At 42.0% G+C, this 25183-nt stretch overlaps 2 protein-coding genes across 8 annotated transcripts in view; one reads left to right on the plus strand and one right to left on the minus strand.

Annotated features, from left to right (window-relative positions):
* Nucleotides 1–987: 987 nt before the first annotated feature.
* AKIRIN2 (akirin 2) lies at nucleotides 988–17777 on the plus strand. 2 transcript variants are annotated; one of them, XM_086631292.1, is made up of 5 exons: nucleotides 988–1245; nucleotides 12370–12513; nucleotides 13095–13244; nucleotides 17030–17101; nucleotides 17417–17777. In XM_086631292.1, exons 1-5 carry the CDS (start codon nucleotides 1044–1046, stop codon nucleotides 17425–17427), a joined length of 579 nt encoding a protein of 192 aa, XP_086487418.1. In that variant the 5' UTR covers nucleotides 988–1043; the 3' UTR covers nucleotides 17428–17777. The 2 variants fall into 2 exon arrangements, with proteins under 2 accessions (XP_086487418.1, XP_086487417.1); XM_086631291.1 differs by lacking the exon at nucleotides 17417–17777 and adding an exon at nucleotides 15978–16171 and having other exon boundaries at nucleotides 17030–17063.
* A 6375-nt stretch (nucleotides 17778–24152) lies between these two features.
* ORC3 (origin recognition complex subunit 3) overlaps nucleotides 24153–25183 on the minus strand; it is a 38373-nt gene continuing 37342 nt past the window's right edge. For all 6 annotated transcript variants that reach the window (XM_086631297.1, XM_086631296.1, XM_086631295.1 and 3 more), the window contains one exon: nucleotides 24153–24295. In XM_086631297.1, the coding sequence (XP_086487423.1) occupies nucleotides 24190–24295 (106 nt within the window). In that variant the 3' untranslated portion in view covers nucleotides 24153–24189. The remainder of the gene's footprint in view (nucleotides 24296–25183) is intronic.

Here is a 25183-nt window from a genome sequence, read left to right on the forward strand (position 1 = left end):
CCTGCTTCGCACCTCTGACCCCTGCGTGCTCCCTGCTCAGCCCTCACCAGGGAGGCCACTAAACGCACCCTGCCCTTCCTTTCCACCCAGACAAGCTCCCTGCGGACACACGGCCGCTGGCAGACTCGCTCGGAGGCCCCCGGCCGCAGCAGGCCTGGCGGCGGGGCCTAACGCAGGCAGCAGGGCTCTCACCCCTTTGTGCCCCCAAGACCTGACAGAGCCCCCCCGCCGCTTCCCCAGGGCCGCGCCACTACCCCGGGGCGACGAGGGCCGCCAGCAGCCACCCCCAGGGCCGAACCCTGACCCGCTCCCCGCACTAACGCCACCACCCTATCCCCACACCCTCGCCCTTTAACCCGCACCCCACACCGCAGCCTCTGAGGGGGGCATTTAAATCAGAACCCGGAAGCCGGGGCGGCCGCCGCGGGGCACGCCGGGATTTGTAGTCCCGTCGCCGCTGCGGGCGCCGAGCCGCCGAGCCGCGAGGGCGGGGCGGGAAAACCACGATTCCCTTGAGCCTTTGCGGCCGCCACCGCCCCAGCAACGCAGGCGCAGTGCAGGCGGTTGGTTTTTGAATCCGCGGCGTTGTTATTGACGCCATATTGCTGGTGTGGGAGTCGCGGAGGGAAGCGCTGGTGTCGCCCGGGCCCCGCCGCTATCGCTCGTCATCGGTGGCCCCGGAGCGGACAGTCGAGCCCGGCCCCGCGCCTCTTGGCCCAGCTTGCGCCTCACCGCTGGCCGCGGGCGAAATTGGCTCGGCCGGGGCAGGGCGGGCGGCCAGAGCGGAGATCCAGCCGGCCGAGCCGGAGCCGCTGGGGGGGCCAGGGCCGCTCCCCAGAGAGAGGCCGACAGGGAGGCGGCGGAGGCCCTGACGCAGCTGCCCCCTCCTTTCCCCGCCGCCCTCCCTTCCCTCCCCCCCAGCCCGCCCCAGACAGCGGGGAAGGCGCTTCTGGGCAGGGCCGGCTGCCACCACCAGCGCCGCCGCCGTCTCCCCTGACCCTCGCTCCGAGCCCCCTTCTTCTGCCCCGCCGCCGCTCCGCGCCATGGCTTGCGGCGCCACTTTGAAAAGGACTCTGGATTTCGACCCGCTGCTGAGCCCGGCGTCCCCGAAGCGGAGGCGATGTGCGCCATTGTCAGCCCCGGCCTCGGCCGCCGCCTCCTCCTCCTTCGCCGCCGCCTCCCCGCAGAAATACCTGCGCATGGAGCCCTCGCCCTTCGGAGAGGTGTCGTCCCGGCTCACCACAGGTGAGGGAGGCGGCCCTGCCGTGCCCGGCAGCCCTCTGGGGCCGCGGCGGCCGGGGGAGGTGGGGGGGGGTGAGGGTGCGGGGCGGTGGCGGCGGGGGGACCTCGGCGGGTGCGCAGGGCAGGGGGCCGAGAAGGCGACCGGGGCGGGGGAGAGAGGAAGGCGGGGGGGGGGTCTCGCGTCCCTCTCCAGCCATTTTCTGTCGGGCTGTGTGGCTGGCAGCGGAGGGGGCCGGGGCGATCGCTGCTCGGCTTGGCACCGCCGCGGTAGAGACACAATAGAAATGGCCGTTTGCAGCAGGAGAGGGGAGGAGGGACGGGGAGGAAGGGGGGGAGGGGGGCGGGTTGAGCTGATGCAGGCGGGTGGCCATAGAAAAGGGGTCGGGGGGGTGGGAGGGATACTGGAGAAAGGGACCCGAAGCGGGGGGGTAGTGGGTGGGTGGTTGGGGGAAGCTCGACCCGGTGCCGAGGAAGGGGGGCGGCCGGCTTTCCTCGAGTCGGGGACGGGCACGGAGGATTTTTATTTTTTTTTTTCTACTCTTCCATGGGTGCCTGGATGTGGCAAGGAGAGCCGCAGGGGCGAGTCAAGCTGCGGAAGCTCTGGGGGTGGGCGAGGGTGACTGTGGTGCCTGCGGGGGCGGGATGGGGCTGGGGCTCGCTGCCGGCCTGCGACCGGAGCCCCTCTCGGTGGGGCCCTCATCGATCCGTTGCAGCCGTTATCGGTGGGTCGACCGTTGCCCGAGCCGAGGCGGCGGCACCTCCTCCCGTTGCTCAGACATTGGGGGGGGGCGGGGGGTTGGTAGGAGGGGGGGAGGGAAGGAGGGCGGGGAGCGCGGCCTGTCATCAATCACCCGCAAAACGCCAGTGGGAAAAGGCAAAAGCAGATAAAACAAAGGGGCAATTCCGCTTGCAGTCCCTTCATGTGTGCCACCGTCCCGGGTGACCCATTCTGTGGCATCCTTAAAGTTTCGTAGGAAAACCGAGCGATGAAAGGGATTGTGTGCAAGGGTGAGAGTTGCCTTTAGGGCAGATAAAACGGAATCGGGCAGTCTTCTCCTCTCGGAGACGTTGGGCGAGAACGAAACCCTTTTACATGCTTAACGTGTGAGAGATGAGTCAACCGGTGGCCCTAAAAGCTCCGTGTCTGCTTGTGCAATTGTTGTCAATTAAAAAAAAAAAAAAATCAGCAGAGTTCGTTTTCCCGGCGAGCAGGGAGAGAAGAAAGGAATGAATCTTGGCTGGGCACGCAGGATTGATTGGCCCTTGCTACGGTTCGTCTAGTGGGTAGCTTCCAGTAATGCACTTAAGAACGGTTAAGCTCGCAGCCGTGAGTGGCTGCAGCGCAGAGGTATGGATCCGTGTCCTTTGTGTGCAGGGGAGAAAAAGCCCTCTGCAGTTGTTGCAGCTGAATTCCTTCTGCTGTTGTTCGGTATTCCTTTTTATACAAAAGTTGGCCCTGGATTACTAGCAGTACTACCAACCAAGCAGTAAGTTTGAGTGTGTTTTCAAATTGCTATCTCCTCCGTGGAGGGCAGTGCCGTGTTTCGATATTCTTAGTTTGAAAACTGTACAGCAGAATACGATTTTTCATAGGTTTTAATCAAATAAAAAAAACACTATGGAAGAAATATATAGAGGACATACAAAGTACTTACACTTGGCATCAGTGTCTTGATGTTTTTTCACACCTCTAGGAAAAGATCTTGAATGAGTCAGCGGTCTGGGATGAGAGTTGTGATGGATGGCACTCTCTGGTACAGTGAGGCATTACGTATGCTTTGAGATAGATGTTTAAAATCAGAATTCATTTGGTTCTTTTTAGAAGAGAAGTGTTACTTCGTTGCAAGGATTTCTTTTGACTTCTTTCTTTGGGATTTGGAGAGCTTATGTCACTAATATTTAATATAAATATTGTCTGGCCAGTAATTATGTATTGCTGAAAGGTGACAAAATAAATTACTTAAACTCCTATCTTAATGATTCTGATGCTCTTAAAAACTCAAATGTTACTGAAGTTGAGCAAATACAGGCCTCGCCTTCTCTTGAGAAAATCAGAGGTGCAGTTGGTAATCCATGTGAAAAGGTGATTCTGTACTGACAAGGGTGTGTTTTATGTAAGCCATTTGTATAATATAGTGAGAAGTGAAGGACAGTAAATCAAAATGGCTCTTACAGCGCTTGAATGCTCTTGAGCAAAATCTGAAGCGTTTCTAAATCGTGCCCATGTATGTGGGTTTTGCTTAAAAGCTCCTTCTATGGTTTCTGTTACAAGAAAAAAAAATACCTTTATACAGTGCTAGCACCAGTGTGACTTAAGCAGCTTGCTTAGTTTTTACTTTCTGTTGAATTTAGGGGTTCTATGACATTTGTGTGTATTTCATTTCAACCACCAATAAAATAGAGCTTATCATTTTAAAGGGGCCACTTGAAAGATTGTGTGGGATTCATCTCATCTAATTTTGTAAATGTGTATCTGACCTAATAATTTGTGGTTTTCTTCGTAGTCAGTTGGAAGAAACAGATGGTTTATTCTAGAGCTCTGACTTAGGATGAGGCAAAGTGTGCTGTAGAAGTATGTATTGCTGTCCATGGACTGTAAAGAGAATTTACATGACCATTTCTGATGTAGATGTCTACATTTGGGTCAGCTAAATCTTGCTCTGTGTGTGAAAGGAATTTCAGTCTCATTTCAAAAGCGTTCTCAACTGAGTCACTGTTTTGTTCAGTTATTATATTGGGAAATTTAGTAACAATAGCCAGAATTCAGTTGACTTCACTTAGGATTTTCTTGTCTTGTTAACTGTAGTGCTTAGGTTTCCAGCACTTAAGGTGTCTGTCTGGGTTTTGTTAAATGAAAATTAATGGTCACACAAAATCAGAGCTCTCGATATAAGACCTGAAGCTGATACTTATTTTAAGTTCATGCTTAAGCATTTTTCTTCTATCTGATACTCAGTCCTGGTAGTGTTTAACTTCACCTTGTGGAGACTATATCAGCACCAGAACTTCTTACCACATGGTTAATCATTTCAAAAATGAATTATCTGGAAGCAGAATACGAATTGATTGAGGGGGCTGCTGAGAACTAAGAATACAGTATGGTAGTCAGCTGGGAAAACAGCTGTCTTTATAGAGTGGTCGTAGACAAATAAACGATATGTCTGTTTGAGAGAGGGTAGGGTTATTCAAGATGAAATTTATCTCTCACAAGAGTGTTTTAATATTTTGTGGTTATTTGAACAGCTGTTAAGTCACTTCCAGTTTCTCAGCGAATTTGGCAGCCAAACTGTAGTTGTGGCTTTACCATCTATATTTTCTGTGGAATTGTGCTGACTGGCTCAAGCATACTCTTGAGTATGTTTTCTGATTTTTGGATACCATTGTTTGCATCTAGAATTATGTTTAAAACTGTGTTCACTGTAAGCGATGTGAACATACCTACCTGCCATAAGATGGGTTCTGTTTCGAAAGAGTGGCTCCTCTAAGAAGTTTTCTACTGCTTGAATACTACAGATGAGGTTGGTTTTGTTTTTTATGTAAGTTCTAGCTATAAATGAGACTGTTCTGTATGATCAGAATACCTGCACTTGGGTCTGGATGCCCGTGCGTAATGCATTGTACGTGTTTGGTTTCCTCTGAACTCTTAAGGGTGCTGTCCTGTTTTGGGGCTGTTAAATGAATTCTGGAGAGCGAAAGGAGGAAACAGTGGTAGTATTTTTTTCCCTGTTCTCTGCTGGATGTTTTAGAACCATTATTTGCAGTTTTACCCTAATGAAAGATTATGATTGGAGGGGGGTGGGGTGGAGAAGAACTAAACTACACTTGTTTTTTGAATTCAAAAGCAGGTCAGTGTTAGGAAGCCTACACGTCTGGATATTTCTGAGGCTGAAGCCACAGTGGGAAATACAGTCCAAAGAAGTGGAGGAGGGGCGAAGACAGAGAGAATGTTGACCTTAGGGATTTAAATCTCCTGATTCATGATACATAGTAACTGAGAAGGCAAACTGAGATGAATAGCTTTCTTCCATACTCCTCATGTAAAATCAGAGATTAACTTGCAGCTAGAACTCTGTAGAATCAAAAAGAATGTTGTATTTAAAGGTGGTTTGTCAAATAGCTTAAAAATCCACACGCTTTTGCATTTGCACACGCAGTTTTTCCTTCATTTGAAACATTCATTTGCCTGAATGCTTTCCCAGCAACCAACTGATGTTGCAAACCAAGAATTGTAGTGGGTGGGGTTATTGAGAACAGTCCTTCAACTCAGGTCACTGGTTGAAATCCAAGCAGAGATAATGTCAAATGTTTGACAAAATACGGAGACTATTGAATTTATGCAGTATTTAGTAATGAGTATGCATTGTGTGTATGTGCTGCTCTAGTAGCAGTTGTATGGCAAATGTCTGTAGTTAAAGATGGCAAATGGAGTTGGTTGTGAGTCCCTCTCTCATGAAGGACTCTTTACAAACACAAGGTAGATAAATTTGCCTTTAATATATACCTTTTTCTTTCACAGAATAATCTGGAAAAAAAATTGATCTAATTAACACAAAATTTCCAAGTTAATGCAAGAAAGTGACTTTGACCTTTTTAAGTAGGAAGAGCTGTTAGTTTTGCCTACAGACTGTCCTCCTCTGACCTTTCAGTTGCACACTTGAGCAAACTTAACTACTTCTGTTTGAAACTTGGTCAGGCGGTGGACGGGTACGGGTTTGGCTTTTAAATGAACAGATCTAGTGGCTTTGCAGTATGTCATATTAGTAGTGCTGCATCTCTTTCTGCTTAATTTGTGTTTTCTTAACATTTATCCACATGTGTATTTATTGCTAAATTATCTTGGCAAGATGCCACGTTTCTCATTGTGCTCCAGTATTGCAGAAATCATTAGGATTTAAAAAACAAAACATTCCCACCCCTCAAAAAAAAAAAAAAAAAAAGAAGAAAAAGCAAAAGCACATAATGGCTGCATCTAGACTTGGTAATGTAATTTATTTGAGAAATTTCTATATAGATGCCTGTGGTGGCTATAAATGTTGAATACCCTTGGTCGTAGATGTCATAAAATGCTGAAGCAGTTTTTTGTTTCAGTGGCAAGTCTGATAAATGCAATGTGACATTTTTCTATGTGAAGAGAAAGATCTAATTGCTGTGTCTAATACATTTTGCATTGCTTGATTTATTTTTCATTCCTCAACCCCTTGATCAGGAGAACTGGGATTTCCTGAAATAACACATTTGCAGAATGAGCTAATGCATATGTGAGCAGCTGACTTGTTGTGGGAGAACCAGAACCTTCATCAGCCTGAGATTTCGAGTAATTGGATCTCATGAAGTGGCCAGCTCTGTGCCGCAGAGTCCAGTGTGAGCCACTTCTGTCCGTTTCGTAGCTACAGGCAGTGGCTGTGATGTGTCAGTGTGTACCCATTATCAGTGTTCTCTCTGACACTTAGAGCGTGTTCCTCTCGAGGTGAGCATGATTTCCAAAAGTATATGTTCTATTGCTGAAGTCTCACAGACCATGCCTAATTAAGAAACATAACTGGAGTAATTGTTGTCTGTGGCCAAAGCAAGAGAGTAAGAGGAATATCTGGATTATTTTAATTTCCATCTGTGCCTATAGATTCCCTGGTCAAGTAGAAATAAAAAGTGTAGAACACTGTTACCCATTGCTCTGCTGTAGTGCTGCCCTTAGGCGAAGCTGGCTTCTTAACTGTTGTATGCCAGTAATCTGGTGGGGAGACCACAACTAGAAATGTGGTAACATCAACTAAATGTTGAATGAGGATGATAGCCTATTGGAAATACTACAAATTTAAACTAGGACAGTGAAGCAGTTTTGTTTTAACAGGAACTGAAATCCTGGAAGATACATGCAGTTGACATCAGGATAGCATTTGATTGATTCACTTAGAAGAAATCTCGGACATGGTTCAGATTTGAATGCATATGTTGAATGGTGACATTGCAAACTGAAACCTGAGATGTAGGTTCCATTTCAGGCCAGGAAAACTGCTACTCTGATTTCAGCCTATTGAGTCACCTTCCCATGTGTTTTGCCAAAGTTTCCTTCACCTAAATGAGAGAAGCCAGAAACTAAGATGAGAGATTGCTAGTTTAAAAATCAAGTCTCCAAACCAAAAGCAGTAAAAAATCCTTCAGAGGAAACAATCAGCACCTTCATAGTTGATAAGCGGTTATTAAAATGGAGAAAACAATGGTTTGCCGTGTTACTTTTTCAAGTTGAGCTACTGTTTCTCTTGTAGCAATTTCTAGATAATTACAGGTCAGGTTGAAGTAATTTGATGACAGAACTTTGAAAAAGAATAACTTGCCTTTTTTCATGAATTAAAGGAAGTAAGAAGACAACATCATTCCTTGGAAATGAATATTTGGCTTTGTAATCCATTAGTGTGACAGATCATACTTCAGATGTCATACTTGAATTCTGAGTTGCCCCCTTCATGTTTCATCCACTCTTCATTGGGTGTGAAAGCAGCTGAAACATCAAATTTTGGTTCCCTGAATCGTAGCTCACATTCTGAAAGAAAACTGGTGTGACTGCTGTCCTTCATCTTAATGCAGTATTTCAGAAACATATGTACTCCATGCTCTTAGTACACAGAGCTCAAGATGAAAAAAGAGTATCTATGCATTTCATTTTATTCAGGTTGTTTGACTGAATCCCCTGTGCCTTTAGTGGTCATGGTGAAACAGTAGCGCTCTTCGTTTGTCATTCTTAGCCTTGAACCTGAAGGAGGAGAAGGGGGCATGTAATGCAGTCTTGCATAACTGACCAGGATTCATAGTCATCTTGAGTTTGAAAAGTCAGTTGTGAAGTACTAATTCGTTTCAGTGTGTTAGCAGAGTGGCTTTTTCTTGCTGTTACCCTAGATTCAGCAGGCCTAATTTTCACTTTCAGCACCTCTGCCTGGTGTTTCCTGTTAGATAGCTGAGTGCCTTCAGAGGTACCTCTGACCAGTAGAAAACACTGAGCACGAGGGGTAAAGTGAAACGAAAAAGTAACTGAGGATAGGCCACAGTGATGTACGTTTGAGGATATTGATTGTATTACTTTTGTCATCTCAGAAATGGAACGCTTGATGTACAATGTCTGATTTGAACTTCAATACCTGTAAGATGGATACAAGTCTTTATTTAAAATACCTAATGAGTTCTAATATGTACGATTCAAATTCTCACTTCAGTTTTATAGTCTTAGACAAGCTCACTTAGATTAGGTTTTCTTCAATTAGTGCATTTCCAGATTCTAAATTTTTATATGTAAAATAATTTGTTAATTGAAACGCGTGTCATTGTTGAAAATGACAATTTGGGCCTCCAGAGGAACACAGAAAAAAATCTGTCCTGTGTTTGACACCAGTTAAATGTGTGTTTTAAATCCGTTGTCATCTGCAGAGAGAATAGTCAGAGCTAATTGGAAGTAAAGGAGATTAAGAAACTGAACTTAAAAAGACAGGAAGGTTTTCTGGAATCAAAATTTGGTTGGAGAATGAGATCTGCTAACTCTAAGCTTTGTTTAACTGGGTCAGATTTTTAAAGGCCTTTACAGTTAGATGTCTGCAATATAGTTGTTCAAAAGTTGTCTGGTTTGCATCGCCTTAATATTTAATGGTTTCTTTCAAGTGCTGAGGTGCCATAAAAATTATTTTGAACAGAATGTGTTTTGTTCATCAGGCATATTTTTGTGGATTTATTAGGCAAAACTGTAAATGCCAGAAGTAACTTAGTGCATTTAAACAACTTTTCTTGCTCTTACATTGTTTTTTTTTTAAAAAGACAAAATAATTCAATTCAGCATTCAGATTTTCATTTAAAATCAGTCATAAATATTTACAAGCTTACATTTCACTTAACAACGAAGTAGTTTTGTTCAAAGGCGTAGATTTTGTGCCACTGTATGTTCATAAAAATGTCTACTCAGTCTTTGCTGCTCCAAAAACTTGCCCGCTTAATTTGAAGCATTACTAGTCTGATCATTCATGTGAGAAGTCATTGAACAGTTTGATGCTACGTTAAACTTGTGTTTCTTGACTATTAATCTCCATTTTACAAACGATGGAGATCGGAAAGTGTGAGATGAGTCATTCTCACAGTTGTCTTGCCTACTAGCGGCACGGTGCTGTGATCAGTAGGGCTCGTAGTCCATTTCTCTGTGCTGAGCCTTCAGTGCCTTAAATCTCCCAAGTCAGACTACACAGAGGAATACAGTTTACCAGACCAGGTTATGTACCTGCTCAATGAGTGTTCAGTCAGGGCTTGACATTTCAGGCTTTTTTCTCCTAGTGGCTGTTGGCAATATAGACAGTGTATTGTCATGTTTAAATAGTCCCCTTTTCCATCGTTTTTTGCTTAGTTTTGTATCTTTACCTGAAGTTCTAGTAATGCAGATGGTCAAAGTGGTTTTGTCGGGATGGGGATCTCTCAATGTATCTGTCAGTGGCGTTTCTTGAGAGTCTTGGATGTCAGAGCAAGAGTTGAAGATGGCAAGTTAAAAAGTGTTGCCAATTTAGAAGTAGATTAAATTACTATATTATCATTGAGACTTCTGTGTCCACAATTGAGTACAACTTAGGATAGAATCATGTGTCCTTGGTGCACAGATCTTGAATTTTCTGTCCCAGTTGTACTGTTTTCCCGAAGTTAGTACCTGATTTCTCCATGGCCCTTCACTGTCGTCGTCTTTCCCTCCCTCCCCTTTGCTGCTTTTACTCCTTCTATTCTGGCTGATGTTTTAACATTTTCTCTAAATTATTGCCTATTTAATTTGCAGATGGTGTTAGGGCTGGAAGAAACGTGGCTGATGATTGTTGTTTTAACTCTTGGAGTTTTATCTGTTGACCAGAGTCTGTTTAGAGTTGGTGTGGTTTTTTTTTATTAATGATTTTGGTGATTAATGTGGTTTGAGAATGTTTCTGGAAAAAGATAATATAAAGGAGAGCTGTAGAGAAGATTTTTATCAAACTTGTTACACCTGAAATTTGGCATACGTTTTGTAGCTCATACAGAATTTGGAAAGTATGCCCAAGATGAAGTAGTCATAGTGAATGAAGGATGCACGTGATCTGTTACATTCTTCAGTTAATGTAAATACAGTGTGAATGTTTGCAGTCACGTTTCTCATAGCATAGACATGCTTTAGCACAGATGTTATCTTCTGAGCTAATTTCATACCCACTCAAAATTACACAGTATCACTTTAGCTATAACAGCACTTGATTCTGAAGAAAAGTATTGCGTTACCACCATAATGCTATTGAGTAAAAATGTTGCAGGGCCATTTTCCATCTGATGCAGTGTATGTGCACGTGACAAATTCTACATGGGATTCTATTTAATTTTGGAAGCCTGACTGCATCTTGGTTTAACCTGATTTATGTATTTCTGTACCACACTGGAGTGTAGTATGTATCTTGTCCTACAAAAAGTATGAATCCTCCAGCCACCCTTGAGTACTTTTTTCTCCACTTTCTCGTAGTTTCCTTCTCTTCATTTCCCTGCTATGCTTCTTTATTATGTCTTCTACATTTTCTGCTTCTTTTAACTGAGTTATTGATCCCCCTTTAGGGAGCTGAAAATTGTACAAGCGCTATAGGCGTGGGACTGAAAAGGTATAAAGGCCTTTGTCAGTGGACCAAATCCAAACAAGAAGCTTCTTTGCTGAAAGTGCTGATATTCCTGTTGATTGGAAACAGTTTCCTCTCTTTTTATGAGTTGGAAGCCCCCAGACTGACTTACGGAGTTGAAGAACCACCGTCATAGTTAAACCTCTGAACTAGGAATTGGCAAATGTTTGCTTCTGCTTGGTCTAGCAGAGGCTTCAGCCACTGACTGAATAAGCTGGTGGCTGAAGTTACTTGCTTCAGATGGTTTCTTACTAGAAAACGTTCAGGTAAGGAACCCCAATAGCGTACTGTTCACAAACCTGAAAATTAGTTGAGAAGTTTTCATGGTATTGTATTGCTAAATGCAGAACAGAAGTAGGAAGGTGCTGAGTGAGTGGAGTCCTTTGTAACTCTGACATGATCACATTGATTTGTGTGTATCTGAGTTTTAGAAAGCCATCTTTGCCAAAAGTCTACAAGTCTCAGTGGAAGCCAATACTATAGGGAAATTTTAAATGGATTTGAGCATTTGACAGTAAGAATTCTCATAGAAAGTTTTTGGAAGTCTCTTTCTCTGAAGTCTCCTGTAAAAAATAGAAAATGTTTTGGTTTGTTTTTTCTTTAATATTTTACATTGCCAGAGAATATGCAGTTAGGGCACTGATGTACTTGAGAGCTTTTTGGTATGTGGAATTTTGGAGAGAAGGCACACAGTGACTTTTGATAGTTTTACTGCAAGCATTGCTTTTTAACTTGTAATTCTACAAAGGAGATGAGATTATTAAAAGCACTTGCAATATTTTATTCAGTGCAATCATATTGTTACAGTCCTTGAAAAGGACTGTTGATCTGTCCGTTGTGTTTACTTGGCTAGATTTGAGGCTGTCAAAAATGTTGTGGAAGGCTTTTGTGTTTTGTCTGTCGGTTTCCAAATCTTTGAGATTTTAAGCAGTAGTTGCTTTATGTATATTCTGCCTAAATTGTGTTTTCCTCTCCACTTTGCTGCCTGTATGGCATTAACTATACAGAGAGGAATGGTATTTCATGTACGTGTTTTATCCTGGAGTCTTTTGTACCCTTTACTGTACGAATGATAAACGCTGTCTGGGGGGGAAAGATAATTGCAAATGTAAGTGTATGAAGGGAAGATGATGAATACCAGTAGAAGTTCTGTAACCTAATTTTTGTACATGTATATTGTAGAGTTGATGGTTCTTAAATTTTAACCTTATGCTGCTTAATTTTGTTAGCAATACTTTGGCACCAATACCTGACCTTAACTAACGTTTTTGCTAGTGTTTTCCTGGTGAAAACAGTCTGGAGTTACCTTTCTTTTAGTTAGTTTCACTGTATGTGTCATGGCCAGGTTTTGCAGGCCATGTTTTAAGAGTCCAGCTTTTATAATCTGTTAATTGTCTACAGTGTTTGGTGTTTGAGTGGAAATGAAGTGAAATACTGAAATGTAATTATTTTAGGCTTAATTTTCTTACTATTTTTCTTTTAGAACAAATTCTGTACAACATAAAACAGGAGTACAAACGCATGCAGAAGAGGAGACACTTAGAAAATAGCTTCCAGCAGACAGATCCTTGTTGTTCTACTGATGCACAGCCACATGCATTTCTCCTTACTGGACCAGCTTTGCCAGGTACCCAGAAAATTCTGTGTAGTTCTGCTATGTGGTCTTAGACTCCATTTGTTAAATGATTTTCCGTAGTTATCTGGTGGTATATGGCACCTTCTCACCAGTTGCTGTGGCTTTTTCTGACAATACCAGTATTGATCTGGAATATTGTAGCTTCTCATTTTAAGAACCAGAAGGACATAAAGCTTACATTGTTTTCAAGAGACCATCCTGTATACTCTGCCCCGATACTGTAATAGGCTTTTGCAAAGCAGATGTCTTTGCAAAAATATGTTGTACTGTAATTTTTACGTAAGAGAAGCTTAAATTTGTAAATGGCAACTGCCATGTTAAGTGGTAGTCAAAGTGTTTGTGTAACACTCCTGGTGTTTTGGTACCTGTGCGTATTGTCCATTGTAGATGTCTTCCTTTCAAGTGTCCAGTTTTACTTTAATAGTAATAGAAGTGTTCAGATGGCAGAGAAAGACTTCTCCAAATGTTCCGTAAAGTTCCTTTAATATAAAAGATGCGAAGAAAACGGACAATAAAAATGGTTCTGAACTACTTGTAAGTGTAAATTGATGTGCCCAAATATTTAATCTTAGGTACTTCATCTGCAGCATCATCACCATTGAAAAAAGAACAGCCCCTGTTTACTCTCAGACAAGTTGGAATGATCTGTGAACGTTTGCTGAAAGAACGTGAAGAGAAAATCCGTGAAGAGTATGAAGAAATTTTGACCACAAAACTTGCAGGTATATTGTAGTTCAATATGTGTTAAGATGAGTTCGAAAGCTTAAAACTTTTTCTTATTTTTGCTTTATGCTGTTTTTTGTGACTTGATCTAATTAAGGAGTAAGATTGCATACAGGACAGAAAAAAATGATGTGTGATCTCTTTGATAGTTTTTTTTCTTCTATGCTGCCTTGGACAGAAACTATGACTCCTGGGTATTTCTAATCAATGGAAACAGTGGTTTTATTTCAGATAGAACTTTCTCTTACTATCATGTTTGAATTGATCATTTCCTCCTCATTTTTTTGCCAGAAAGACTTTCTATTCTACTGGCTTAAGAGCTCTTTGTGAAGGACTTTTTTTTCCCCTGCTTGGGAACTGACTTCCTTTTTCTGGAATTTGGCAAGAAGACAGTACCTAAGGTTTCCTTTTCTCTTCCCAGTACTTACCATTACACTGCTGCCAGCGGTGTTTGGTATCTGCCTGAGCGTCAGTAGTTTAGCTGCATTTCTGATGTTCAGTGTTGAATTGTTGTATTTCACATCATTTGGCTGATATTTTTGGTGCCTGATGATGTTCCACTTTTCATAAGGATCATGTTAATGTCAGCATTATAAATATGACCTTCCTTTAGTTGTTGAAGTTCGCTGCTCTTAAAGCATCTTACTAGCATTTGAGCACCTAAATTCTGTTACATTCAGAGGTAGATGCCTTCACAGTATGATTCGGTGTCTAATTTAATATTTAGTGTGATGATAATGAACACATCTGAGTGCACTCTTCGGTAGCAAACCTGCTTTTGAATACCCACGGCTGTTCTGCTTCCCACCTGAAAACACATCAGAATTAAAGTTTGCAAATCCCTTCAGGTGTGGGAATAAAACCACCTGCAGGCATGACCGTGCAGAAAGTCACCGGACTTGTGTCAGGCTTGTGGGTCACCTGTGACAGTGTTGTCTCTGCACCTGAGCCTGTGTTCGTGTTCTGTGCTTGCTGATCTGCCATTGCTCTGTAAGAAATGACTATAGTTGTAAGTCCCTCCTAAATCTGCATCTATGTACAACTATAACAAGATCCCTGAATACTTCTGTTGCTTTGGGCCTAGTGTTCCATGTCTGCATTTTTCTTTTTAACTTCCTTCAGACTGATGAATTAGGACTCTGTAGAGCTTTTTTCTCCTAATTTATATATGTTGGGAACTGAGTCATTTCTTGCATTCTCTTAAATGCATTTTAGTTAGCAGTAATCATAATAACCATTTGAAGACCAGATATATTTACATTTGTTCCAGACACTTTTTGAGTACAAACTTGTAGTTCTTTACAGCAGGAACTCTTCTGGCAAGTTCCTTACATGTGCTCCATCTGTCAGTCTCAAAGGGAATGTTTTTGATTTTGGGAAGGGAGGGGGATGGTTTCTGTTTGGAGGGTTGTGATTTACAGCAAGATGAGTTAGGTTTACTTGTTCTTAGAATGGTGGTCACCAGAAGAGCTGCTAGAAAGATCATATTACTGTATCCCATATATCAAGCCAATAATAAATTTTCAGCATTATGTAGAAATTTAGAAAGAGACTGCCAAAAAAATTTAGAAATTCTTTGCATAGAAGGCCAGTTATGTTTTTCTGCTGACAGAATGATTATGTCTTTTTCTAAACCTTGTACAGTAAGGTGATACTCATTCTTACTAACTAGTGAAGTCAATGGAAATGTGACTGGAAATTCTGTGATACATCTCAATTGAATAGCTTCTTTCAAGTGACTTAACTGAATGTTTGGATCTCAGATATGTTCCTCATTCCTTTCCGAATCACAGTTTTCTTCTAGGTAATTAGCCACATACTGCCTTTTTTTTTTCTTTTCTCCCTTCTTCCATGTTTTTGTGAGCAGAGTTGCCTTTCATGCAGAGTGAGCGTTTGATAAATGGAGAACTCAGATCACTGTAATGCCCTGATTTCCCCTCCTGCCTCTGTTACCTGAAACCGCTGCATTAGCATAAACTTGGGTTTGCAAGATCCTTTGCAGGTTTTAAAACCAGAGGAGGAGTATAAGGGGCTTAGGGAAACTTTAGCTTGAAAAGTTTTCTAGAATCTGTTTGTGAAAAACATTTTTTTATGCTAAAGGTCAAGTCGTATAGTAATCATATTTGTATTCGTGGCATTTCACCACCTTTTGACTTAAATTAGATACTTAGACCATATGTGACACAGGATGCCAGTGGTGTAAGTATCTTTACAAGTGTTCACTTAAATTTTCAAACAGTTCTCTGTAGGTTGCTCTTACCTTTGGATTGCTTAATTTTCTGAATCTGAATGCCACAAGAAGGGATTTTTAGTAACCGTGGATTCTTTAAATTTCCAAAGCCGTGATTTTAACAAAGATAATGCTACAAACCAGCTGTGTATGTTGACTTAAAAGAAGAAAGCTTGCAAGTTGGTTTCTGGCCTTTAATACATACTTCTAGGAAGCGTTTTAGTTGCTGTTATTTTTGGAAATGGTTTCTGGGCAACAGATCCTTCGATCTGCTCTTTGTGTTGTTTTGTTGTTTGGCTAAGACCCTCTCATGGCTGCTGAAAAGCCGTCAGTCAGAACTGCAGTGAAACAGAGGTCCTGCTTATGGGCAGAGGGGAGCTGGCTGCTGTGACCCTGGGCCCCTTCAGTCAGGGATGAATGTCCTTAGATCTTTGGGTCAGGTCCATACTTTGGGCTGCTGCTGCACTACTTGCTGATTACTGATACCCTGTTTACTTCAAAGGTGAAGCTCATCCCTGCAAGAGGATGGGGACTTTAATGGGGCAAACCTGTGGGACTAGGAACCACTACAAATCTAACTGCATTTTTGGTTGAAGATTGCCTTCTTTGACCTTGCCCTTTTCTCAGAACACCCCACATTGCTGCACTTGTATTTTTCCACAAGGGAGGAAGGGGAATGGAGAGGAGCGGCATCTGGTAGATATTACTCTCCTTGTTCAATTTCCTAATTCTGAAAGGTGATATCCTGCTGATGAGTGCAATATTAAAACTGAATAAAATACTGTGAATGTATTTGTATGTATGTGTGTATAGAAAGAATAATCTTTCTGGGAAATAACAATGTGTAGTTCAAAGCCAAATTAATTCATTTGATGTCTAAATTTCATTTCAGATTACACAGTAACTGTTTTCATGAAGTCCACAGTCAACTATATGTCTCCTATTGTGGCTACTTCTGTGATTGGAATTAGTCCAGCGTTACTCACTTAGCATTCCATCCTTTTAGTTGGTCATTTGCTTTTGATTTTCTGGTGGTCACCGAAAAGAATTTCTAACTCTGTAGGAAGTCCCTTTCCTCTACTTCTGTGTTTCCATTTCATTAAATTAATTTTCTTACATCTGGTAGTGATAGGAGCAAAGAGGAGTTATGTTTCCAACCCTAGCACTGACCTTAGTGCTGCGTTTGCGTAACTATTCTGCCCCCATTGTGGGTCTGTGAAATGGGCACACTTGATTACTTCAAAATACAGTGTCTGACGCTTAGCCAGGTGTTAGGTGTATTGAGGTCTTTGTGTATGTGCAGCGTAATTCTATTTGAGCGTATTTACATTACAGAAGTTTGTAAGGGAAAGTCTTCTAATTAAGAGGACATGTGCTGCATTGTTGTTCTTGGAAGGAAATGGCAGCTATGAACTGTGTAAAGTCACTTAAAACTCCTGTTAGTGGATGCGTGTTTAACTTTTACGATTTGTATGTATAAAAAAGTAGCCTTGAATATTTTTCAGCTTGAGTTAAACTTAATGTACTCACACTTGTAATGCTTCCTGCTTGCAGAACAATACGACGCATTTGTGAAGTTCACGCATGATCAGATCATGCGACGATATGGAGAACAGCCTGCCAGTTGTGAGTATCTGTTTCATCTAGGTCCTGTAGAGCATTAAATTAACGAGCGTTCAATAATTCAAATGGCTGTTGTTTGTCGTTAAGCTTCAGCTAGGCCCTGAGTTACAGGACTTTAAATTGGTAATATGTAAGGCCCAGGTTGAAAGGAAGATGCGAGATAAAATGCAGCTTTTGCTTAAAACATCTAGAACCGTGTCCCATAATGTGTTGTTTTTTTTTATTTTTGAAGCAGGTTTTGATACTGCCATAGCAGGTTTGTGATAGAGCTGGCATTTGTTAACTCCATCATTAACTCTTGTTTTTTTTTCTTTCCAGACGTTTCATGAATCACACTTTCTGCATATGTGGGCTGCCCTATACACCCTGTTTTATTGTTGCAAGCTGTCCCAGTAAAGACTTGCAGCAATGCCATATTTTTTCCCCCTGTGAACACAGGTTATTTCAAGCTTTTGTCAGTGGCAACCACTCTTATGCAGCAACTGGTTTTGGAGTGCTCCCTGATGTCAGTACCACCTGGATGTGGACCTTTGCTACCTGTAATAATACCAGTGGCCTCATTTGCTGTATCATTACAATTTGGCTTCTTATGTTAATAAGTTTGAAAAAGTAAAGGATTAAAGCTGGTGTTCTAGAAGTTGCCCTTCACTGGTTGTGTAAATAAAAATGTAGAATGACACTTCTGACTGAAGTTAGTGTGGTTTTCATAACTGTGCACTACAACAAAGCTGTAATCACAGTTAAGTTAGAATGTAATCCCAGGACAATTTTAAGCAAATAGCCCACAGTACTGCCTGTGAAATAGTGAAGGAGGGCATTTCTGTATTCCATGACTTTTTTGGGGGTTAAGAATGGGTTTATATGATTTCTCATTTTTGTAGTTTTTATTTATTCTCTCAGTCTTTAACAAATGTTTATTGCTGCAATTTTTCAGTGTATCATTGTTTTACTGCCCTTGTAGTACTGGAATTTAGTTGGAAGAATAAAACATTTACTTCTAATCTGTTTGTTTTTAATATGCAGGTGGAACTTTTGCTGTGTATGAATAAACTTAAATCTGAGTGTTTAAATGAAAACTTTATTTACTAGCAGTAGTGGGTGGGTCACAGTTGTAGATCAGGAGAAAGGAGATGGATGAAAAATCTCAGGTAATTCTTCAGAGGTGAAGAAACCTCTCTTAGATTGGCTGTGTTGTTTCCTGTTGTGGAAGCATGTTTGTTAGAGAACTGACAAGAAACTGTTGATTTAACCTGCTGCAGCTGACTCAGAGCAGCTGTGCCCGTCTTCCTTCGATTTAAGTGACACATCAAAGGAAATCTGTTCATAAGATAGAACAAGCTGGAACTATGTAGGTATTGGAGGAGCTAAAGGTGTGTAATCTTTGTGTTCAGGGTCGAGGGGTTTGTTGTTGGATTCGTTCAGCTGTTTCCAGACTGCTGTGTCAGTGCTGGCTGCTGCTCTGGGCAATTCTGAGTCTCGGTGGGAATTATTGAAAAGGTACTAACTACGTGGCAAGTCCAGATCTGCGTGCTGCCGGGTAGAAGTACTGCTTACCAAATGACTCGGGCTATCTGTTTGGGGACTTTAAAGCAGTTTCAAAGTAATCCTTTGATTGTAAACTGTCGTCTTCTGCAACACGATCAGCTTCTGGTTAAGTGGCAGTCTGTCGTGTGGTAGATCTTTGTACCATTTCAGATTAACGGGAAGAGTTTTAGTTGAAATGTAATTGAAACTGTAGCTGATAGATACATTAATTGGCTCATGCTGGTGCTTATGATGTCAGATGAGTTCTTAGTGAACTTTTGTTCACTTATTAGTGAGATTACACTTTCAGAATTAGGCACATGGCCACAGTGTCAGAGTATTTTCTCCTCACTTTCCTGAAACCTATCTTACCTTACCTAAATATTTGGAGTCTTTATACTTCAATTTCAGAATCTCAGAAATAGGAAATCTCTGCTAGACTTCCCTCTTGGGTCTTCTGTTACTGAAGATAAAACTTATCAAGGGCTGTAATTTCTGTTGTCTGCCTCGGGGTTCTCAGTCCCTCTCCCTCCTGCTCCTTGATTTTTGACCTCCTTTTATTAAGTTGCCCACGGTGGAAAAGCCACTGCTTGCGGGTGGACCACTACCCAAATTCCAGCATTCTGATACATCTCCTGTGTTCTAGAAGATCCCTGTTCTGACTTGATAGAAATGTGTGTATGCCTAACTGATAAGTTTGAGATAAGAGTAGAATTAAGATACCAGCCATTGTGATCATCTCTGTGTCTCGCCTTATCTTTTCCTTTGGGAGATTAAGAGTTATTATAAACAAGAAGTGACGCCATGTTAGCACCCAGCCACTCCTGTGCTGCTCCAAATTAATGCATAATAAGCAGTCTTCTGGCAGATTAAATATAATGCCACCGTGAGTGCTTATGCATCACAGCTGTGGTATGCTTAATTTATGCCCGTTTTGAAAACAAGGTTGCAATCTTTGAAATTTTTCATTTTTTAACCTGCTGCGTGTTCTGCCTTGGACTTTAAACTGGCTCCTTTTCCGAGTCTCGGTGCCAGTATTGATGTGATAAATTTCACGTGAAAGGCTTGTTCTAACAAGTGACTTATTCTTTAGCAGGAAAATGGTTAGCTGCTCAATTACCATTGAAAAAATTGGGGTGCTTTGAGGAGCAGGCTGGTGCTTAAAAACAAACTTGCTTTGGAGAGCCTTTTCAAAGGCTTTTGAGTCAAGTAGAAATGGGTAAGATTCAATAATTACTGAATTCTTGGCACTACGTTTTGTGGTGGCCACGTTTAGAATATTTTTGCAATTTGTCTGTAACTGCAGTCTATCCAAAAGCAAAGCAAGCTGGGGACAGTTAATTGCAACTTCACAGAGTGAGACCAAAGCCCTTGGTTCACCTGCTTTTAAGGCAGCCATGTGTAAATTCTTTGCAAGCAGATCTCAGTTGCTGTGTACTTAAAAAGCCGCACGTACGTCCTGACTGTGTGTTGGGTTTTGTGTCTAGATGTGGAAGTGTATAACCATAAGATTATTCAGCATTTTTCAGGGTTGAAAAGGAGAGAGATTCAAGTAATCTTGTGTGCTCATGCTTGAGACCTACCTGTGTACTCTTGAACAGCAAGACCATTAGCCGATTCTGGTTAGAAACTGTGTTTTGTGAAAACTGTCTCCGTTCCCGAGATGAGAATTGGGAAGGATTTAGCTCCGATTCCACAGCGGGGAGGAAAAAAACGAGGCTGGTAAAGTATTAAGAGTTTATGCTCTTATTGGGAACCAGTGCTCGTGACCTTTGTATCAGAAGCCATTCTCCGAGAAGAAAACTGAGGATGAATGTTTGGCTTTTACAGGCACCTGGCTTATTATATTTTACTGCTGTTGTAGGCTCCAAGATTAAAAAAAAAATCAAGTTTGTGTTTGAAACCAGTAGTGCAGTAGTGTAAAGCAGTGTCAAAGAACAGCATTTGTAACAGTAGAGAAAAATGGTCAAACAAGAGTTAACTTACTTTCAGGCCTGATTTTTGGCAGTAGTTTTGGTGAAAGATGTGGCTACTGCAGAATACAACAGAGTTACCAGTTCGGAGGTGAGGCTTTACCTTGTTAGGGTTTCAGAGCTAGTATCGCAATACAAACATTGGTGCTATTTTTTTTTTTTGTCCTCTTTGCTTTTAAGGAAGATTGCAGACAGAGGTGGTTTCCTGCGGTATCTGCAGAACTCGTTATTACTGCGTAGTCAGTTGTAGAAACTAACATTTAAAAATCACATCTGTATTTGCAGTTGAAGTCTTCTCTGTGTGTATTTCAGCTAAGGTATGTGAGAGTGAGTTTGGAGTATTTACGACAAAATAGTAAAAAAAAATTGTATGAGAGGAGCCAAATGTAAAATTCATACTATATAGCCAGAGTATCTGCAAACAGAAAGCCTGGTGGTATTGGACCCCTAGCACTGGAATTTCATTAAAAGAGGAAAAGCACAAGGTGCTTTTTCACAGCTGTAGTATCTCTGCTGTTACTGATGTTGGTTCAGAATTTAGCAGCATTATGTTCTTTCCAGGCAGCCAGGGCTGACTACAAAGTCCAGCCTCTGAAGAGAAAGAAATTTATGACTAGTTTGGGTTAGTTTGTGTTTTTAACTGTCCAACCTTCCTGCCCTCCTCACTGAAGAAAATGAAATTACAGTGCTTCCTACATAATCTTAGTCAAGACTGTGTTTCCCCTCTATATATCTTTCAGTCTGAAGTGCCAGATACTTACTGATTTAAAGATTTGATCCTGAAGAACTGTGTATAGCACAGCAAACATGTGACTTTAAGCTTCAAAATTTATGTTGTTAAAGGAAATAAACAGCCATTAACTATTAAATTTTCTGTTGTAATGTCATGTTGCTTGCACATTTGGGGGTTAAAAGCCACACACTGTTGAGGCTTGCTTCTCTTTATTTCCAAATATTCTACCCTCCAAAGGTGTGAGAGTTAGATGGTGTGGGCTCATCAGCCCCTAGAGCTTACGACTTTCTCGTTTGCTCGGACAGCTTCTGCACTGATGTTTAAGCAGTAGTGATATTGCTGCTAGAGTATGTCAGTCTCTAACATCTTGGAAACAGGAGGAAAAGAGACAGACATAAAATGCCCAGATGAAATACTAACAGTATGAATATTTTTACTGTCTTTTGACAGAAGACTATAGTAGTTCAGAAACAAAGAGGGTCTTGCAGCCATTTGGGTTGGGTGAGGTTAGGGGAGGCTGCAGGCAGGTGGCTGAGGACAGCTGAGCGGCTCTCCTCACAAGTGAGACATTTGGTTGTTTTGCAGCTCCCTTCCATTTGTCAAGCTATCTGCAAGATAAATAGGCGAGGTTCCGTAGAGAGGAGGGCTATCAGCTCTCCCCTCCTACTGAAATTTCTCACTTTCCTCTCTGCTGCTTGAAATCCTTGTATATAAAGACTACTGCGATACAGGTCCTGTTGCTTGGACTCTGGAGTGAAGAACAGTTTGGTTTGTTTACCCTCGTGTCTTGGGTGGTGGGAGAGAGGAACTTTTGCAACTGCTCCACTGAGATCCTAAGAATTTTGCTCGTGAGTTTTCATCATTCCGTTTTCCAGGTTGGACGTTTAGGCGGTACAAAGGCTGATAAACTACTTGTCCTCCTCAGCCTCTTAATTTGCCTGGCAACATTTAGAACCGGGCCCTCCCGTACCTACAGCAGGAAGTGTGACTGTGTCTCTGCAATTACAGCAGTTGAAAAATACATGACTCCTGCCCTCTCTGAGGGCATTTAAAACAAGCCTCACCGATCCTGTGTATGTTCCTGGGTAAACAGCCTGGTAAGTTACAGGTTCTTGTAATACCTGGGGACTTCCCTCCCCCCAGATCTGATTTATGCAAGTGATTCAGTCTTCAGTGCTCCGGGCCATTGTTTTCAGTCCTTTCAAGTGCGGGAACATCGGGATTCTTGGACCACGTGCACCAAGAGCAGCAGCACTTCAATGCCTCCCTCAAAGAGAAGGAAAGTGAAGTCCATAATCCTCTCTCAGTCCACCGAGGAAGTCTGGGGAGGTTTTTTGGAGGTAAATACAGTCTTTTCCAATAAACTATGTAGTCACCTTTCAACTTCTAAGCAGGCTAGGAGGGGCAAAGTCTAAATGCTTTTCTCTAAGGGCAGCCCTTTTCCTAGGTGATAAGACTGACCCAGAGTCTCCACCCACACTGCTGAAATGAACGTGTCGCAGCCCTCGGGACGGTTTATTCATATATGGCAGAGAGGCATGCTGTTCTGAAGAGAAACACCACTTTTCCCCTTTGCTTTCTACAGTTTTTCCATGGTTGGAAAACATGGGACACTGACATCAGCGTAAACACATTTGCTTCCCCAGAGTCTGAGGGAAGCTGAAGCTTAATGAAGTAAGATCTGCAGCGTAGCTTTTCAGTGCCAAAGAAAAAAGACTGGGCTGATTAGGACATAGCCATAGTCCTCTGATACCTGGAATCAAGTGTAGGTTTTTCTTAACCTCCACTTCCTCAGTGACCAGAACTCCAGCAATGACCGTGTTTTTCCTGTGCTTTGGCACAGCACTTTATTTGTGGCTTTTGTTACAGTATCAGGCACTGGTCTGGGACTGACTTTAGGCAGAGACTAGCAGCTCTTTGGTCTATCCTGACTAAATCACAAGCAGCTGTGAGCCAGTCCAGTCCAGATTGTACAGATGGTAGAGAATGGGTAACCTGTACTTAGGCTTTAACATGCTCAGCCAATAGTTGTTATTTTCACACAGCTGTTTCCTTTGCTTGTGTACAGTGCAAATCCTCAGCAAAGAGAAAAGTTACAGTGTGTACTTTAGGTGTGGATTTTACTGCCTTCCTCCAATGTGCACGAGTGCCACGTTCACATTTAGTCTATGCTGACACAGGTTCCCCTGACAGCAAGGGTCAGCTAGTACTAATCAACTTCACTAGAAAAAGGGAGTGATGTAAACAGTTTGCTTTTGCTGTTCTCAAAGAGCAAAAATTTCTATCTTCAAAATTATTTTCTCCCATTCTTTTCCTTATGAAGGAGTTTTCAGGGAGTTATGACCAGTTTTGTTTTGAGGAATATGCAGCAGAGGCCAAACGTGGAAGCTTATTGTCTTTTTTAGCATCCTGGTTTTATTTATTTTTAAATCTGCAGTTCAAGGATCTGGAAGGCATATTACAATGATGACTCAAATCCTATCGGCTTATAAGCAAGTTAGTTAATGACACTGGTTCATCACTTCTGCTGCTTACACAGCCAGTGTTGTCCTTCTGGCTTGCTCGCCTGAATTATATCACTGCAGCGTTAAATATCACATGTCAGAGAAGATTAGAACTGGCACAGTGAATACCGTATTTGGAACTTGAGCATTGATAGAGCAGTGTGATACACTGGGAGACTGAGTATTGGAAACCAACATTGCTACTCAAGTCTGTCCAGGCACTCGAAACGGATCTCACAGCATTCCGTCACGGTTGATTTTGACTCAATATGCAAAGTCAGCGAGGACTCGTTTAGTGGGAACACAGCCATTGCACAACATGACAAAGAACACGTTTATTAAGATCTCAGTGGCACATTAACAGCCTCCCCATGTCAACCTTGCCACGTGGTCAGTTTTCTGCTTGCTGGGCTTTATGAAGCCTAAGAGTTCCAGTTCAGAAACAGCTCGAATAAAGCGAGCACTGGATGTTTCAGTAAAGGAAATTGAGTATGCTTTTAGGACACTTTATTGATGGAGACACTGTTCCCTCCAGGAGGGAAAGATTTCTAAGTCACGGCAAGGACAGATATTACACAAAACACATTGCATGCTAAAATTGTTGGAAATAAGGGCAGAGCATGATTCACCTACAGCAGCATGCATCTTCAGTCTAATCTAATCGGTATTTCTTTTGCTACATGCATACAAAGTGGCAATGAAGGAAGAGTTCATTTCCCCACTGGTAAGAAAAGCTTAAAACCTACAAAGATACTGATTTTGTGGTCTTTCAGAAAAAAAGAATTTACACTTTTATGGCCCTTAACAAGAAAATGGGAAGATACTATATTTTTTTTGAGGTTTCATAAGACAGCACCACCTTTTCTTTACTCACTAGTCACTGTACCTTTCTTGCTGGGTTCTTGACACACAGCTATCTATCCTTGAGTTAAAGAGAGAATTCAGTTTTCTGTTAATTACCAGTGGAGCTTGTAAAAAAGGAAAGGCCTTACGTTAAAGGAAAGCTAGGTGTAGTATTAGAGCATATAAATATTCCTCACCTCTTCTCTGTTTGTGGCAGCACTATTGTTGTAGCCATGAGTTTCGTTCTAATGCTAATGGTTTAAACGTTTGCAGACCTCACTTAAGAATCAGGACAAAGTGAGAAGCAGAATGGATATTCTGTGGGAACTAAAATTCTCAACTTAAAGGTACTATAACCTGTGGCTTCTACAGAGACATTACTTTTGTAAAAATCTCCTCTGCTAATGCATCCATCTTCCTCATAATAAGCTACTGTCTCTCTTTCTCCATTTGCTGTCTAGGTCATAGCTATCCTGTCATCTGTTCCCCAGTAATGCTCTCACCCTAT

The sequence above is a fragment of the Tauraco erythrolophus genome, chromosome 2 (genome assembly GCF_009769465.1).
Source record: "Tauraco erythrolophus isolate bTauEry1 chromosome 2, bTauEry1.pri, whole genome shotgun sequence".
NCBI lineage: Eukaryota > Metazoa > Chordata > Aves > Musophagiformes > Musophagidae > Tauraco > Tauraco erythrolophus.

Bases quoted from the DNA above. Each gene is read 5' to 3' on its own strand.
- AKIRIN2 (XM_086631291.1), top strand. From the start codon at position 1,044: ATGGCTTGCGGCGCCACTTTGAAAAGGACTCTGGATTTCGACCCGCTG. The intron at 1,246-12,369 runs GTGAGGGAGGCG...TTTTTCTTTTAG, and splicing joins GTCGTCCCGGCTCACCACAG to AACAAATTCTGTACAACATA. The intron at 12,514-13,094 runs GTACCCAGAAAA...ATTTAATCTTAG, and splicing joins TACTGGACCAGCTTTGCCAG to GTACTTCATCTGCAGCATCA.